The sequence below is a fragment of the Carlito syrichta genome, unplaced genomic scaffold, assembly GCF_000164805.1.
Source record: "Carlito syrichta isolate Samal-C Ts95f unplaced genomic scaffold, Tarsius_syrichta-2.0.1 Scaffold101933, whole genome shotgun sequence".
NCBI classification, from domain to species: Eukaryota; Metazoa; Chordata; class Mammalia; order Primates; family Tarsiidae; genus Carlito; species Carlito syrichta.
The window spans coordinates 510,438-528,838 of NW_007046029.1; the positions used below are offsets into that span (position 1 = coordinate 510,438).

Consider the following 18,401-nt stretch of genomic DNA (forward strand, 5'->3'; position numbering starts at 1 on the left):
CAGTGACAACTATGGAGAACCATGAAAGAGTCATCAAAGAGGGGATGTCAGCCCAGTCTTCGTGGACCAACGTGATGCCACCCACGTCCGCTTGACCTCTCTGAGCCTTGCTGTTCGTGCACAACTGGTAAACCCCCTCCCTCCTCCTCGTGGGATGTTCTGAGAGACTGCGCAGATACAAGGTGCTGTTCTCATTAAATCAAATGGCGTAACCACGTGTGAAACTGTCACAGGAGTCCTCAGCAGGTCCTCAAACTGTGAGTGGAATCAGAATTGAATTAGCATTAGTTTTAAAAGTCACTGAGCATTATCATCATCTCAAAGTGATATGTAAGTACAGAAACGAATACATTTGTTTCAGAGAATGGAAAAACCAAGGTCTACAGAAATGTCACAATTCCTTTGTGTTCATTGCTGTGTACTTAGCAACTAGCACCCCCATCTAGGACATAATAGATGCTCAATAAATATGTATTCAATGGATGAATGAATACTTCTCCCTGAGTTCCCCTGTAGTGTGCGCATTTGCAAGATCTTCCTTTCGCTGTTTTCAAGATATACAAGGGAGTTCAACAAGGTTCAACTTTCCTCTTTGGGGAAGGTATTTCATGTATATATAAGAAGGTTGGGCAACCCCTTCTGGCCCCCTCCCACTGTGGGAGCTCTTCTGTCCCTGCAATAAATCCTGCTTTCTAAAAAAAAAAAAAGGTTAACAGTGTATATCTAAATTAAAATTTAATAGGCCTTTGGCATAATCAGAAGTGCCTATTATCCAGTGTTTTTAAATGCTATAATAGGCACATTGTTAATCAAAAGTTAATATCTAGTGAAAGTAAAATAGATTCCCAAAGGATTTTGAAGCATTAAAGTAAAAGACATATCCCTTTAAAAGGTCTGCATCGTTGTGTCAATGAAAGACCTATAATACACACAGTAATGGTGATGGTAATGGTGATGACATCTACCATGAGCACACGAACGGTGGTGACACATTTTACAGTGAAAATTACAACTCTGTTTCTTTTTTTTTGAGTTGGAGTCTCACTCTGTCGCCCAGACTGGAGTGCAGTGGCCGCTCCCGGCCACCGCAGCCTCGACCCACTGGGCTCCGGCGATCCTTCCGCCTCAGCCTTTCGAGTAGCCGGAATTACAGGCACGCGCTACCACACCCCGCTGATTTTTGATTTATTGTAGAGATGAGGTCTCACCAAGTTGCCCAGGCGGGTCTCGAACCCATGGGCTCAGGCCATCCACTCACCTCAGCCTCCCAAAGGCGCGGGATTACAGCCTGAGCCACCGAGCCCGGCCACAACTCTGTTTCTTAATGGTGATCGTGCAGGTAAATTTGGGCACCTTTGCTGCCTATAATATCACCACCTGTGACAGTCCTTCAGCATTTGCCTAACCCCCCTACATTGTAAGCCTTGACATGGGAAGATTGTGCCCAAGCCTAAGTCTAAGCTTCAGCTGTTGGGTAGAACTTTGGCTGGCCTGCACCTGATGGCCCTCGGTCCTCTGTTCACATCCGCTGTCCCCAGGCCTTCTCCAGAAGATAGCCCTTCTCGTCCTGGAGATCTTATTTCCTCTCAGAGGAAACTGAGACGCCTCTCTCTGGACTTTGAAGCCTTTAATCACCAGAGACATTGCCAGGGCAAGGAGAACCAAGGTGCCCATACCAGGCCCTGTGCTTTTCAGTGGTGGCCACGCTTCTGCAGGACTGAGGAGGGTAGCAGGTGGGGAAAAAAGAAAGGCTCCTAGCTAATGCTAGGAAAGACCAGAAGGTTCTGCAGGAATCCATGTGGACAGCTTGCCTTCCAGCATTATAAGGACAAAGTGAAAGTCCTTCCTGCTTCCAGTGTCACCTGTAATCAAGACTTTTCATGATAAATTTTCCCTTGCAAAATTGTCTCCCACCCAGCTTTATTGCAGTACAATTGACAAACACTGGATCTATTGAAGGTGTCCAACGTGGTAGTCTGATATATGTACACATTGTGGAACTATGATCACAACGAAACTAATTAACATACCCACCATCTCTCAGGCCACATGTGTGTGGTGAGAACACCCAAGACCCACCCTCAGCAAACTTCAAGCGTACAGTACATGATTGCTAGCTATAGTCGCCATGCTGGGTCGCCATGCTGGGTGGGATTACTGCCTCCTATGGTAGTTCTGTTTTTCATGCTTTGAGGCCACTCCATGGTATTTTCCATGATGGCTGTGCTGATTTTCATTCCTACCAACAGTGTCCAAGGGCCCCTTCCTCTGCATCCTCACCAACATTTGTTATCATTTGTCTTTGACAGTAGCTGACAGGTGTGAGGCAACCCTCACCATGGTTCTGATTTGCATTTCCCTGAGGACTCGCAATGTTGAGCACCTTTCCTATGCCTGTCGGCCATTTGCATGTCTTCTTTAGAAAAGTGTCTCTTTCAGTCCTTTGCCTAGTTTTTAATCAGGTTATTTGAAGGGTTTTGCTGAGTTGTATGAGTTTTGCAAAATGTGTCCTTACTATTCATTTTGACATCATTTAGCTGTACCGTACTATTGGGGTAACAAAGTACAAGGTAACTTGCTCTAGGCTTTACCTGTTTCTTACAACAGCCCTGAATCACCTCCCACCTAGTACTGACTACTTTTTCACTGACTGCATCTGGAGGACACTCCAGAGCAAGCAGCCTGGCAGCACCAGGGTCAGAAAGGACATCACGGCCACTCACACACGTTGCCTCCACCCTGGCAACTTGCTTTCCCTGTGTCTCTTCCAATATCTGATTTTCCTTCCTCCATAACATATTTCAAAACCCAACTCCTTGTGGGAAAACCTTGATTAACCCCCTCCAACTGCCCCTTCATCCTCTAGCTGTGTCTCAGAGCTGGGCTATATTGCATTGATGGCCAGAGAGATTCTTAACGATAGTAGTGAAGACCTGTTAGGTGTCTGTCATGTGCCTAGTGCTCTGTTACGTATATTACATGTAGGAACTCTAGTCCTCGCAGTGGGAAGTGGGCTTTATTAGTTCTAATTTACAAATGAGGAAACAGGCTAGAGTGACGTGTTCAAGGTCACACAGCTACAAAGTGGCACGTGCAGGGTTCAGTCCATGGCTTGTCTGGTGGCCACACTTGTGCTGCTTCTCTTGCAGCAAACACCCTCTGTGAGAAGCATTGAGTGAGCAGTGACTTCCTCTGCGTCCCCACCCCCACCCGCCACTAGCACCAAGGAAAAGACTTGTCTCTCTTGCACATCCTCAGTATGCTTGTTGAGTTAAGCTGAACAGCTTAAAGCCAGAAGATGCGTCTCCCATTTTTAAAAATATATTCCATCCTTGTGCTCAGCACATAAGGTAACCATTAAATGTTAATGACTAAGTGAAATGGAATAAAATCAGTGTTGTGGTAGCCATTTTTAAACTTTAAGAGTTTAAATGTGCAACCCATACACAGCACCACAGCTGGGAGCGCCATATTGCTATTAAGCCAGAAGGTGGATTCACGGGATAGGAACATTGAAAACAGACACCACGAGAACAGCTAAGATGGCTTTCCAAGCCACTTTCTACAAGTAGCTGCTGCCCTCCCACCATAATTACTTCACAACAATTGGCCTGCTAGATGAGGACTCTCAACCAACACCTGCATCCCCGAGTTGTTTAGAACCGGGTCGAAGGTGGAGGTGGCAGGTGAACCAGGTAGAGTCACTCCTGCCCAGCTGGTCCCAGATGTGTGAGGACAGCCATGGAGGTTCCCATTATAGGTTTCATCTTTTGAGATGAACGCCTTTGTTCTTATAATTATGTTGATGAAACGCAATCCCACACCCCAACACATATGGATATCAAAATGCATGCTTGGTGAGGAGTGGTGTCTCACGCTACCAATTTCTGCTTCCTTTCCTTTATTTGCTCATAGCACAACATTTCCTACTTTTTGCCAAAACCTTCCTATGTTGCTTTTTAACTTAATTAAATATATAGGCAATTACTGACACCATCTGTCTTCATAGAAAAAGAACAAGAAGTAGCACAGAAGACTGGGATTCTGACGGCGATTTTAGCAAGCAAAACCTCCGATTCCACCACAGTCATATTCACTTTTAGGAACCTTTCTATTGTTTTAAACTATTTTATGTGTCTTAAATAATGAACTTAACTGTACTTGCAATGTGGTGGCTTTGGTATGATTTTTTTAAAAGAAAATATCAGGTAATCCATTGCTTTTTCAGTAAAACAAAAACTTAAACACGTCGTTGAACATCTGTTACTAGTACAGTCTAACACAGCACTTAAAATCCTTTAAAGTCCCTGAAAACCTTTATAAAGTTACATGAATCTTTTGCATAAATAGAACTGTTTTAACAATATGTATATTTCTTTAAACATATATTTCGCATTCTTAAGCGTGGACTGTTAGCGCTTCCCGTTGTTCCCAGACCTTATAAATGAATGAAAGAAATTACTTCCCTTGCCGGGCTCGGTGGCTCAGCCTGTAATCCCGCACCTTTGGGAGGCTGAAGTGAGTGGATTGCCTGAGCCTGCGGGTTCGAGACCCGCCTGGGCAGTGAGACCTCATTTTTACAATAAATCAAAGAATCAGCCGGGCGTGGTAGCACATGCCTGTAATTCTGGCTACTTGGAAGGCTGAGACAGAAGGATCGCTGGAGCCCAGCAGGTCGAGGCTGCAGTGGCCAGGAGTGGCCACTGCACTCCAGTCTGGGCGACAGAGTGAGACACCAACTCAAAAAAAAAAAAAAAAAAAAAGAAAGAAAGAAATGATTTCCCTTCCTGAGAGCCAGTCTCCTGGCCCATTCCTGCCCCACCCCAGAATGCCCACCTCACTGACGTCGGTTTTTAACCTTCATCGATTTTTCCGCACATCTTAACATGTAAATAATCTTAACCAGCCCACTGGAGCTTGACCCGGTTAAGCTGGGAACCAACACAAGACACAAGAACAAGTAAATTAACAAAATCCACAAATGCTCCCCTAGGAGGCACAGAAGCAGAAGAATAGGAGGAGCTTGGTGCCCCCTCCTCTTGATGGCCACTGCTGAAGAGGCCAGCACGTGCCCTCGGCTCCTCCAGGACCAAAGGGGCACGTCTAGAGCCCCATGTAGCAGCCACCAAGATCCTTCCTCTGTAAACAGAAGTGTGCCCAACAAGGGACGTTCTGAAGAGGTTTGAAATGAAGACACTTTTCACAGAAATGACGTGACGGAGCCTCTGTTCGTGTGAAAGACTTGGAGGGTGCCAAAAATATGCTGTCCCAGACTTGGGGACAGCACCAACCTATGCGTTTTGTATTTCTTCTTCACCTGTTGAGGAAGGAAATATGAAGAAAGTAATTTCACAATTTTTTTCTACATCTTGCCTCAGAGATTCTGTATGAAACGCTTAGCAGGTACAGGTAGAGCTAAAACTAAGAATTTATGGTTGTCTGCCTTGATTCAGGAAGCTTCTAGTGTATCCCACCAGAGAAAGCTATACATCCAGAAACAGTCCCAGAAGTTCAGAACGGGGGTGGAGAGGAAGGAAGGCCAGAACACCTCCCTTCCTGCTGCTGTTTTCATTTGCTGGAAATCAAGTCTCAGGACAGTGATGGCAGAGGAGGACTGGCTGTGGCAAGCAGCCTCCAGGTGAAGGTCAGCAGGGCAGAGGTCTGAGCTCGTGGAGCCCACAGAAGGCAGGCCTGAGAGATGCTTCTGGGGACTCCAGGGGACTACCAGTCAGCAGTTATTCAACTGGGGTTCTTCCAGGGCCTGAAAGCTCCACCCATGCAGTTCAGAAGGTGCCAAGGACACCGCTGACCACAGGTAGAACCTTGGCGCTTACCTGGATGGAAGGATAGCATGCTGTCCTCACATAGCGCCTGTGTTGTAAACTCAAAGTGCTTCACAGAAAATGACGGGGACAGTGTTAAGCCCTTGCCTAAAGGCCCCGGAAGCTACAAACCTCCAGCTGCAGAACCAGCGAGTGTTGGTGGAATCGCGAAGTGGCCGCCAGCACTGCAGCGCCCTCGCACATTCTGCCTGTCACCCCACACACCTGTCCTTGCCAGGCCGCGGAGTCACCAAGATGGCGTGTGATAGAGAGAGCCCTGACTTCAGAGTCAGGCAGACCTGGGCTTTCTTCCCAGCCCTGCCCCTCAGCTGTGGCACTGGACACATTTCTTGGGTTCGTTGAGCCTCTGTTTTCCCTTCTGTAATAGAGGCTATTAATACCCCTCTCATGCAGTGCCTGTGAGGAGGACATGAGAAAGCGCCATGGGGTCCTGCCCTTGGCAGACCATAACATGCCTCTGTGTCCTTCCTCTGTCCTTTCCCAAGTTCCTCCTTTCTAGACATTGCTGCCATCCAAAAGGAGGCCATACTGGGTTGGCAGAGTGCTGTATTTTTCAAATATTGAACCAAAAGTCGTGGAGGACAGATTCATCTCAGTGTTGTCTACAGATCCAGAAGGTTCTACTGTGATAACTGTGTGTTACCTGGGACCCAACACTCTACTCACATCAAATCTACAAGGACTTACTGGATTGTTGGATTAACTCGATGGGCTGAGGAAGTGTCCCTGTGGAAGACACAGAGCTGGGGGAGCCCTAGGCCACCGAAGGCAGGCTGAGGCGCTGCCCCCTCCCGGGATGAGGTGGAACATTGAGAACACAGCTGCCCTCTGCCATGTGCCCACTGACTGACCAGCCCATCTTCTCTCCCAGATGTGGCCATGTTTGGCCCACTTAGTCCAGGGCCAGCCTTAAAGGAGGCCTGTGTGGGATGCCAGGGAAGTGGACTGTCCTTAGAAGAGTGACCTCTGTCCTTAGGGCCAACTGAGGTGTTTGATAATACAGCGACATATTCCACTATGCCAACATGTCAACCCTTCCAGCCATGACCGCTCGCCGAGCCCCATGGGTCACCCTCGCTGGGCATCAGCTTGCTTTAGTGTTCTTTGAGGATTAGATGGAAGACAACCTAGAATATCATAGGCTCCCACACTCAGTGATTATTTACACACTCAACTAGATTCAAGCAAATGGCCAAACACCAGATAGGTAAGTGGTCATCTGAAGTGAGTTTCCTGGAGACTGAGCTGTGTGTGTACAAGCATGTGTAAATGGCTCTATTAAGATACAACTTTCTGTAAAATTCATCCTATTAAAGGTTACCTTTCAGTGGTTTTTCAGGTCATTCATAGATATGCAGACATCTTTTGTTATCTAATTTTATAACATTTTACTCACCCCAAAGAAGAAGTGCTGTGCCCATCCAAAGTCCCTCCCCGTGCCTCCTTCCCCTTGGCCCAGGAGACCAGTTCTGCCTCTGAATGTTTCTATTCCAGACACTTCCTGTAAATGGGGTCATGCCATAGGTTCCTTGGGCCTGGTTTCTTCCCCACTTAACACACTGCTGCCAAGAGCCCGTTGTGTTGTGGCATGTGTCTGGGCCATACGCTGCTGCCCTGGGTGACTGAGGAGCAACAGACGTGTCTGCTATCTGCTCACCAGCTGATGGGTGTCAGGTTGCTTCCACTTCTGGGCTGTTATGACAAATGCTGCTGTGAGTATTCACATATACATTTTTGCATGAATATGTGTTTTCATGCTCTTGGGTAAATACCTAAGAGTAGACCCAACGGGGCATGTGTTCACTCAGCATTTAACTGTTTGAGGAACTGCCTAACTGTTTTCCAAAGTGGTTGCACATTTTATAACCTCACTGGCAATGTGTGAGTGTCCGATTTCTCCATATCTTTGCCAACACTTGCTAATGTCCTTTGATCTCAGCCATCCTTATGGGTGTGAAGTGGCATCTCTTGTCTTGTGTTTTACTATTATTTATTTATTTATTTATTTATTTATTTGAGTTGAGTCTCTGTCACTCAGGCTGGAGTGCAAAGGCACGCTCAAAGCCACTGCAGCTTCAACATGCTGGGCCCAGACAATCCTTCCACCTCAGCCTCCTAAGTAGTTGAGACTAGAGGCACACGCCACCATGCCTGGCTGATTTTTTTTATTTATTGTAGAGATGAGGTCTTGCCAAGTTGCCCAGGCTGGTCTTGAATCCCTGGACTCAGGCAATCCTCTTGCCTTCATCTCCCAAAATGCTGGGATATCAGGCACGAGCCACCACATGCGGGTGTCTTGTGTTTTCAAGGAAGATTTTTTCCCCACATTATTTGACTGATTCGCCCAATAAGGACTGATTGGGCAGTGCATTATCAGGAGGGCCATGCTGGGTGTATAGCTGCAGACATGAGAAAGAGAGGCCACTGCTCTCAGTCTCATTCTCCTTCCGGAAGTTTTCCAGACGTGAACAATCTTGTCTTGGACTTGAAGTCCAGGCGCTGAACTCTGGACTAAACTTTGCTCCTGACCTGGTCTCTGGGACTACAGGTGCACACCACCACGCCTGGCTAATTTCTTTGATTTTTTTTGTAGAGACGAGGTCTTGCTATGTTACCCAGGCTGGTCTTCAACTCCTGGGCTTAATAGGTCTCCTGCTTTGGCCTTGTGCAGTGCTGGTATGAGCCACCACTCCCGGGCTAGATTTAATAAAGAGCAACTTGTGGAGCCTCACGCCTCAGGCTTAGGAGGCTAGAATAGACCAACTCCAGCAGAGCCCCAGCAGTCCACGTTTCTTGCCTACATATTCTGCAACCAAGTTGCTCTTTATTTAATAAATAAATTCTTGCCTGGGAGTGGTAGCTTATACCTCTAATCCCAACACTGTACAAGGCCAAAGTGGGAGGATTGCTTAAGCCCAGAAGTTCAAGACCAGCCTGAGCAACATACCAAGATCTCATCTCTACAAAAAAAAAATCAAAGAAATTAGCCAGGCGTGGTGGTGTGCACCTGTAGTCCCAGCTTCTCAGAAGGCTGAGGCAGAAGGATCACCTGAACCTAGGAAGTTGAGGCTGCAGTGGACTATAATGTGCCACTACACTCCAGCCCGGGTGACAGAGAGAGACCCCACTCAAAAAAAAAAAAAAATCTGGTTAACTGGAACCGTTGAGGAAACTGGAAGAAAAGACGAACTCATTGCACAGATCAGGGCCTAGACCACATGCTCACCCTCACAGGGAGGGGCCTCACTCGGCACACAGGCCCTCGATGTCCACAAGACTGTGGTCCCGAGTCCTCCCCAGGGATTGCACAACAGGTGCTGGAGTGGTCTGAAACTCAGCGCAGAACCTTCCAGAGACCATTTGTAGTAACTTTAAGGAGCACGTCTCAATGAAGCAGATTATCCTCCAGCCTGACACTCAGAGAATGAAAGCTAAAGAGGGGAGCAGCGATTCATGGGGTGGGTTGCTATGTTGGACGGCCGTGGAAGGCACATGTGCGTGACCAGTCCCTGAGACCTGGCTGGTCACGAGAAGTGGCCGTTCACTTGATGTCAAAGTAGGAAAGCAGCCTTTCAAAAACTCGTAATAAAAAAGAAAGGAGAGCCATGAAAAGACATGAGTATGTACTCTGTCTTTGGGAATATAAACAGCAGCGGTTGGGCCGTCATCGTGAAAGTGATGAGGGGTCATCAGGGTCCAGAGGTGGCAGAAGCAGCTTGGAAAAGGAAGCAGAGACGGCAAGAGGATATCCAAAGGTTGGCGACTTTTTTTGATAGAGATGAAATATATAAATACGTCTGCTGATAATGAAGTTTTAAATTCAAGATGTTCCATCTGGGATCCCCAAATTGGTTTTGAATAGAGTTTCAAATTCTTTCAGAATATCCTAAAGGGATTTCCAGAGTCATAGAGAAGCTTCTGGCCTCTGGAGAAAGTGGTCTATGATTGGGCATCCTAGAAAGAGGGTGGCGGGCTTGATTCTAGCTCGTCCCCAGCCATGGGCCCTGAGCAGCTGTCTGACGGCCCAGAGTCCTCACTGTGAAGCAAAGATGAGGGTGCAGGCATTCGGGTCAACCAGGCCATGTCGCTTCAGGTTGCGCAGGGCCCTGGGCAGGTTTGGTTTTGGAGATTCAGCCACTCTACAGCATAGCAGATGTGTTCAAATACACCCTGTGGGGTGTGATTCAGACATCACTGTGTATGTGTCATGTTGTACTTGACTGACATGTCCCATCTTGTTGATATTTTAAAACATTTATTGTTATTTTGCAGCTTAATTTTCATATCTGGAAGCCAGTGACATATTTTTTTCAGAGTCCAAAACCTGCAAAGGCCTTTGAAGTTCTGGCAGCCCTGGTGTTCTGGCCACCTGGCCTGATACTGGGCCAGCACCTGGTCGTCTGCAGCCTCTAACACCAGCAACCCCCAGACCCATGCGAGACAGAGTCCAGAGTGGGCGATGGAGAATGGAGCTCTGGTTGCTCAAAGACAGCCTAGCCCAAAAGGAGGAACAGGGATGAGGGGAGGCCTCAGGACAACACCACGAGTCCCCCTTACTGGCCAGAGTGCCGCCTGGTCCCCCACGTCAGCCGCTCTCCCACACTCTGCAAGAGACTGGGCGATCCCAGAAGCCGCCACTAGGTGGCAGCACGCTAAGAGCGCCATCCCCTCGGCCTGTTGACTTTTTCAATGTCATGCAGACAACGCTTACCAAATCCCAGAATGACGTTGATTGTTACTAGTTGAAAATTCTTACTGTGCGGTCTCCCAGCACCTTTAAAATTAAGACTCAAGTGTGTTGTTGGCCACGGCGGAGAACTCAGTGCTGTCAGGTGAGTCGGTGACCTGAGTGGGAGAGAAAGGGCAGCCGGCTAGTAGCCATCCAAGAAGGCCTTGCCTGCCCTTCCAAGAGCTGAGGTTCCCAGTGACACCCGGGGACTCAGTGTGCCCTACATTTGAAAGCAGCAAGAGCATGGAAGCCAAGAGCCTTGAGAGAGTTCTGACCCCTGCCCAGCCCACTCTCACAGTTAGATGGGGGAGGTGTCGGCAACAGGTGTGTGTCTATGGCCCCCTTTGACAGAAAAAGAGCAGGCCCAGAGGGGTGGAGGTTGCCTCAGGCCACACAGCACCCAGCAGGGCCACATACCCAGGGTGGCGGGTGCACCTCAGTCCAGCAGGCCCCACCTACCAAGCTCCAGCCCTGCCAGGGCTGTCACCCTCCAGTGCTGTCTCTTCCACTCCCTGCTGCACCAACCCATCCTTCCAACCTTATGGTATCCTGGCCTCCGCCTCCATCCCCTAGGGAAGGCCTCGGGTCCCTCAGACCTTACCTCTCCCAGTCAAGGAGCATCATGACCCCAGGCCTCTGAGTGGGGGCAGAGACACAGACACTCTGCCTTCTTCCCACACCCAGCCACGCAAGGCTCCTAACATCACAACTGAGAGGGGAGAAAAGTGCCGAGGCTTCAGCCACCTGCCAGAATGCCCTCCACATGCAGCTCACACTCCACAGCCACCAAGGCCTGGCATGCCCTCCAGCTAACCCTGGGCAGTGCCCCCCTCGGGAAAGGGCAGCCATCTCAGGAATGTCTGTGACTTCCCTCTTCCTCACACCCTCATCCATCCTGTCATCCCTTGGGTTGACCATCCCTTGGGTTCTACTTCTGAAAGCGTCCGTACCCACTTCTCCCACCCTGCACTATCGCCATATGCCTCAGCCATGTCACCTCTCACGCCAACGTCTGCCGCATCTTCCCACCTGAGTTCTGTTTCCACCCTCTGAGACCCTGCTTCCTCAGCCAGAGTTTCCCTGGTTAAACCACAGCTCTTTACTCAGCACCCTCAGTGAACTCCCAGCCTCCACAGTTGCAACTCAGATGTGGCCCTTGGCTCTGTGCTTAGCTAAAGCAGTAAGGACAGAGGGAGCCTTGGCCCACCCACCTGGTGTCCCTGGCAGCCAGGAGAGCGGCAGGCGGCCTGGCTTCTGTGGCCCAGCCAGAGTTGTGGCCCCGCAGCTTGGTCTTGCTCTAAAGAGAGCGTCCACCACATTCGCTGGTGCAGGTCTCGGGTATGTGTGACCCCCTACTTATAACTGCAGCGAGCTTCATCTGTCAGTGTTAATGTTGACGGGGAACACTGTTACATTCTCATTAGTTTTTTCTACCTACAAAGCCCTGTTGTGCAGTTAACTTTCTGTCCTCCTCTTGTTGTTTTGCAGATCTTCCTAGGTCATCAAAAGTTATCTATAGCTGCTATCTCTCATGACAATGTCACAGACTGTCCCACCACTGGGATGTGTCATAATCTTTTCAAAATGTTAGACAGCTGCAGTTTTTCAATAAAACAAATAATTCTATTAAGGTGAATATTTTTTGTATTCCTCGTGCTCTTAAGTCCATGATGGAAATCTCCCCAGCAGTCTAGCCATTTTTAACAAAATGATTTTTGAGTGTATCAATCCAACAACCAGTGACAAGTGATTTCTGAAAGACAGCTGAGATACCTGTAGGTTCTCGTGGCCTCTGGCACCTGGCTCTGCAGCCCAGGGCAGACTGTGTGGCTCCCCCCATGGGAGCTGCTCCATTTATAAAGGAAACTGATGGTGTCAGGGGACATTCAGGGTATCACTAGCCTAACCTCAGTGATGATGTGCCCTTGCCCTCACGTCTAATCAGGTAACCTGTCCAGCCAGTCAGTATAGGTCACCATAAGCAAGTCACGCCAAGGCCAGCACCCAGACATTGTAAAACCCACTCACTCTACCCACACACTGTCGGCACCCTGGCACAGGCCTCCGTCACTGCCCACCCAAAGTGGGACGGGGGTGCCAGTGCTGAGAGAGACTCAGCACTGGAGAAAGCATCACAGTCCCACATCAAGGGCAGTTTGAGTGGGGAGTGTGAGCACTTGGGGCACACAGGAAAGGTACCCGCAAGCATCTATGCATTTTCCTCTGGAACCAGCCTCTAAAGACCCTGGTCCCCAGTCCCAGGGACACATCAGGGTCACAATGCGCCCGTTGTGGGCCCTGCCCAACACTGGGTCCTGCGGAGGACAAAAGCCTGGCAGCTTCCCTGAAGGGCCGACAGTCCATAGGGAAGAGGAGCCCTGTTCACAAAACAATGGGCCTCGGGCGGTGTCCTCAGTGGAAAAAAACAGATGGAGAACACGGCAGTTATCTGAGCAAATCCGGCAATCCTGCTGTGAGCTAGAGGCTCCAGAAAATCCATCCTCTTGCCTGTGAGCCAAGGGCCTGGGCTGCCCACAGAAGCTCATGCACTATGGCTGTAGAAATACAGTGCTCTGTGGTCCTAGGCAGATGTGAAACCCACTCTGACCTCAGGACCCCCACTGGTGAAAGGGAAATCAAGTCATACCAACCTCACCAGACCCACCCGCTGCTGGACAGAGTTGTCAAACAGGTGAGCCAAGAGCTGAGGGCCACCAACCCGGGACCTCCAGGACCCACCCCCCAAAGGGAGGTGTTCAGTGGTCACACGCAGCATCTGTGTTGAATGTTGTCACATAGAAGGTGAGTCTAGGTGCCTGTGTTTCATTTTGTTTCCAGAACCCTGTGTGGTTGTGTTAGCTTCTTCTACATGTCAGGCTCCCAAGAATGCGAGAGCTGAAACAACTCATCCAGGTCACCAGAAAGGACCAGATTCAGACTCTTTGACCCCGGGTTCTCACTCTCCCTGCACGGTGCTGCCTTCCTGTTAAAATCCTTGTCACCACACAAATATTAATCATGTTTGTTGTACGTGTGTCCCATCGATCGTAGGACACTAAGGCATCAAAATAGAAGCCCTGAGAAAAGCCTGACATCGAGAGCTGCACGTTCACTTTCTGGATTGAGGGGAAGAAGCTGTCCCCATCTGACTTCATCTCACCCATCCGGCAGGAAATTTTTAAGTTGACAAATAAGATATTTACCACTGCAACAGATACTTGGCAGTCAGTTTTTAACAATTGTTGCAAATGTGATTTATTTGCTATTAGAAAAGGGCATTACTGTGCGAATATGACTCCTGAAATTAGCTTCAGTTTAGCAAGGGGCCTTGACAGCTCGACCCCTTAATATTCTTCTAATGACACCATTTACATTCAATGCTTACTCAGTCACTCACGGCTGGATCCGTGTGCCGGGGTCCACTCTAGGGCAGATGTACTGTGTGCTTTAGCACACAGAGTTGGCGAGCGGACGCAAAGATCTTCTAAGAGGGAAGCTGTTTAATCAAGTCTCAAGCAAAATGTGTGTGTTTCCAACTTCCTACAGTGAAAATGCATTACTGCTAATTACCGCGTCCTCTAGAAACGCAATCCTTCATGTTTGCCCCACAAGACGTCTCCATGGCATGGGCTATATGAGTGGGAGCATGTTGGGTCCTCCACAACGTCAGCCTCCGGTTTGACCGGAGGGTCCTCACAGGGTGAGTGTTGGCAGGGCCAGAATCAAGTCCATCCCTCCAGCAGGCAATGGGGAGAGGGCAGACTTCAAGCCAGGCAGAGTGCTTCAGATCCCAGCACCACCACTTCCTAGCTGTGTGGACTTGGGTGCCTCCCTGAACCTCTGTTTCTTCGTCGGTGACATGGGGCTATTATTCTTTTAGGTAATTATGAAGATCTGTGTCAAGTTCACTATAGGTGCCTGATGCCTGGGGGCCAGGTGTGTTTTTATAGCTTGTGTAACGCTCACGTGTCACCTTCACAGTCAGCTTGGCATTCTGTCTGCCTCAGTAGTACTTTGTTGATTGTAGAATTGTCGTTCTAGTGTGACTGTTCTAGTGTGTGGTGTCGTTGAGCAGAGTGTGTACATGTTGGGGCCTTGCCTCCTTGGCGGCAGCACCTGTGCCTGTTGACGTTTGGCTCCGGTGGTGAGGACAGTGGCAATTCCTTGAACACTGGACCAAGGGGGATTCTAGGGGCACTTCTGGGTTCAGTGTGGGATGGGGAATGGCAAGGGCCTTTCGTCTTGACCTGCCCAAGGAGAGGGAAGGGGCAGCACCGACCTGCTGTTGCCATTGCCAGTTCAACCCCAAGTCGGCGCTCAGTAAATACTTGTCCAAGGACTCAGTGGGCGTTGCTTGGTGGTCTCATCGATGTCTCTTCCTGGCCCACGTGCCCACTTCTCAGAACACTCTCACTGTCACTGCACCACAGAGTTCCTCTAGTACTCCTGTGGCACAGTGGGGCAGGGTGTGTCACCAGCTGCCATCTGAGGCACTGTGGGGGTCAAGCCAGATGCTCCTGCCACTCATGATACAACGGAGGCAGAGCCAAGTCCCACAAGCCCCCCGTGTCTCCTCTGTGTGTCACGTGAAACCCCCAGGAGGCTGCCGCTGCCTACCCCACAGAGTGGGCAGCTCCTCCTCCTGGCTCATGTTCCTCACTGCTCCCTTCAGTTCCCACCCTCCAAACTCCTGCCTGGTCTTGTCTTCTTGCTAGGACATGTTGCACTGACCACCTTAGGAATGGCAGGCTGCGGGTGGAAAACTCCATCTACATGAAATTTTTGGGACAGGGCAGCTCCTCCAGATTGTTGTGGCCAGGTGTGTCCACCTCTGTCACCTCTGATGGGAGCCTTGATTCTTCCAGTTAGAGCTGGACTCCATCCCTCGTTGAGATGGGAGAAGCAGACACAAAGTCACTTTCTCCACACATCCACAGCTGCCAGCCACACTGGGCCTGGTTGGGGTCAGGGATTTCTCCACCGCCCGCTAGTCTCAGCCCTCTCCACGGCTTCTGTTTCAATCAGGTATGGGCAACCGGCCTCAACCTCTCCTACAGTGACCAGTTGGCCCTGACTCAGCTCACCCTTTATTTGACCAATGGTCATCTGGACTGCCATGTGGGCACCCTGGAAGTGCCACGCTTCGTTCCAAAGGAAAGGAAGAGAACCCCCTGCACTCTACCCGAGCCGGTAAGCAGTGAGGCTTCCTGATGTTTCTGCAGGTGGCCACATCCAGCCATGCCGTCCATGCCAGGCTTTGAGGACAGAACAGAGAAGGATGCTTGGGAAGTCCCTGGCCCTCTCTGAAATGGGCCTGGAAATGTGCATGTATCAGTCGTAGGAAGGGAGAGGGCATTCCAGAAAGGGGCGCTAGCATGGAGGGTGGACGAGCATGGGCTACCCTCCCCTCACCCTAGGCGGGTATGCATGCAACCTGCGGTATGCCAGGACCTGCAGTGTGCCAGGACCAGAGGTGTGCCAGCACCCACGGCAGGCCAGGATTCCTGATAAAACCCACCAGGGAGAGGGGAAAGCAGCACCAGTCTCCATCTTGAGTTTCAGACCCTGAGGTCCAAGATACTGCAGAACATCTCTGCGGAGGCCTCAGGGCCACGCCCCCAGTCACACGTGTCATCTTCCCCATCCTGTGCCTCCTGCTGGTACGCCTGGCAGAGGCTGGTATCCAGTTAGTGCCAGATCCTCAGAGTCTTGCGACTAAGATGCCCCAACACAGACCCCTCACTCCCCCTAGGAGGCAGCCTCCATTCTGGCCTTCGTCTCACACCAAGGTTATCATGGCTCCTCATGGATTCCCACCCCATGTCTCACTTCCCTCAGCCCAGACACACAAGTGGGGAGCAGATGTGAGTGTGTCACTCCCCTGCGGATGACTCCAAAGGGACCCTGGTTGTCTTTGGGAAAACCCCACCTTCCAACACTCTGCAGGCCTCACGCCTGCCTCTTCCTGCAGCTGCGGCCTCCTGTCTCATCTTGAGCCCATGGCAGTAGCACCTGGGGACCCAAGGGCATGTCTCCATGGGACCAGGAGCTACTTGGTCAACAGGCCGAGCTGGTCATGGAGAGAGAGTGGAGGTCACGAGGACCAGGCACCCTAGGTGCATCCATGTGGAGCCACAGTGTCTGAGGCTGTCAAGGCATCACCCCTCCCCACAACGGTGGCCCCGCATTCTGAGCAAACGAAGCTTACCTGGAGGCCAAGCCTATCAAGCAGATGCAGGAGGAGTCCTGGGGCAGGGCCCCCATGCCAGTGTCCAGAGGAGCTGCTCAGAGCAGTGTCTCCTGCCTCTCCACTGACCCCTGGGTCAAGGGATGCCTCTGCATTTGAAGAACCCTTCTTTGGCTCTTCCCAGGGTCTCCACTCATCCCAGAGAGTGTGCGGTATCTTGGAGGCTCAGGCAGTCTCCTCCTCATCCAGCTGTCCAACGAGAAGCAGTAATGACCTTGTTCCTGGGAGTCCCCTTGACCTAATGCTTATTAAGGTGAGGGGCAGAGTCAGCCTGGAGGGGAGAAACAGACCTCTTTGAACGAGGTCCCAGGACCTCAGCAAATCTCCCAGGCCCTACCCCCACCTATGGCCTCCATCCTCACCAAAGGGCCCACAGACCTGAAGTTCATTGTAGAAGGAGAGACAGCCATCGGAAGTGAGCCCTTTTAGGAGAGGCAGCCACGGGATGCAAACCTTTCTGAAGAGACAGCCGTCAGACATGAGCCCTTCTAGGAGACACAGCCATGGAATGCAAACCCTTCTAGAAGAGACAGCCATGGGACACGAGCCCTTCTGGGAGAGATGACTGCCAAATACGGGCCCTTCATGGGATGCGAGTCCTTCTGGAAGAGAGAACCATGACGCAAGCCCTTCTGGGAGAGACAACTGTCAAATGCAAGCCCTTGTGAGAGAGACAGCCATGGGATGTGAGCCCTTCTGTGAGGGATGACTGTCAGACACAAGCCCTTCTAGGAGAGACAGCAATGGGATGTGAGTCCTTCTAGGAGAGACAGCCATGGAACGCAAACCTTTCTGGGAGAGGCAGCCATCAGACACAAGCCCTTCTAGGAGAGACTGCCATGGGATGCGAGCACTTCTGGGAGAGACAACCATGGGACATGAGCCCTTCCAGGAGAGACAGCCATGGGATGTGAGCTCTTCTGGGAGAGACAGCTGTGGGATGCAAGCCCTTCTGGGAGAGTCAGCCATGGGACACAAGCCCTTCTGGGACAGACAGCCATGAGATGCAAGCACTTCTGGGGGAGATAACCATGGGACATGGGCTCTTCTGGGAGACATGGCCATGGGATTCGAGTCCTGCTAGGCGAGACAGCCATGGGAGAGAAGGCTGTCAGACGTGAGCCCTTCTGAGAGAGACAGCTGTTGGAATTGAGCCCTGCTGGCCAGTGAGCCTCACACACACCATTTCTCAAGAAAGTTGGAAACTGAGTGTTGTTCCACCCCAGAGACACCGCAAAGACTGCTCACGCCTTGGAGCCTGTCACTTCAGAAGCAGAAGCCCCGCCCATCTTCTGCATGTGGCCTGTCTTTCCTGATTACGGCAGCGCAGGGAACACTCTTGCACATGGAGGGAGGTGTATGACCTTCAGTGGAGCCGGCATCTCTCCAGTAGCTGAAGCAGCTCTGCAGGGTTTGTGATGTAAGAGTAGATTAAAAGTGCTTTTGGTGTCGGAACGATAGAAACCATGTTCTCACCCTGGTGCCACTGTGTTGTATGCACACACACTCCTGTGCATATGGACACACGTGAACACACACTCCCAGGCACATGGACACACATGAGCATGTGCTCTTGTGAGCG

General features: G+C 50.5%; 1 protein-coding gene across 1 annotated transcript in view; it reads left to right on the forward strand.

The window, feature by feature from the left end:
* The window catches only part of LOC103267050 (IQ domain-containing protein H-like), a 94,489-nt gene that overhangs the window by 54,035 nt on the left and 22,053 nt on the right, over positions 1 to 18,401 (forward strand). Inside the window, exon 8 of the mRNA XM_008064658.1 lies at positions 15,598 to 15,762. Within this exon, the coding sequence (XP_008062849.1) occupies positions 15,598 to 15,762 (165 nt within the window). The remainder of the gene's footprint in view (positions 1 to 15,597; positions 15,763 to 18,401) is intronic.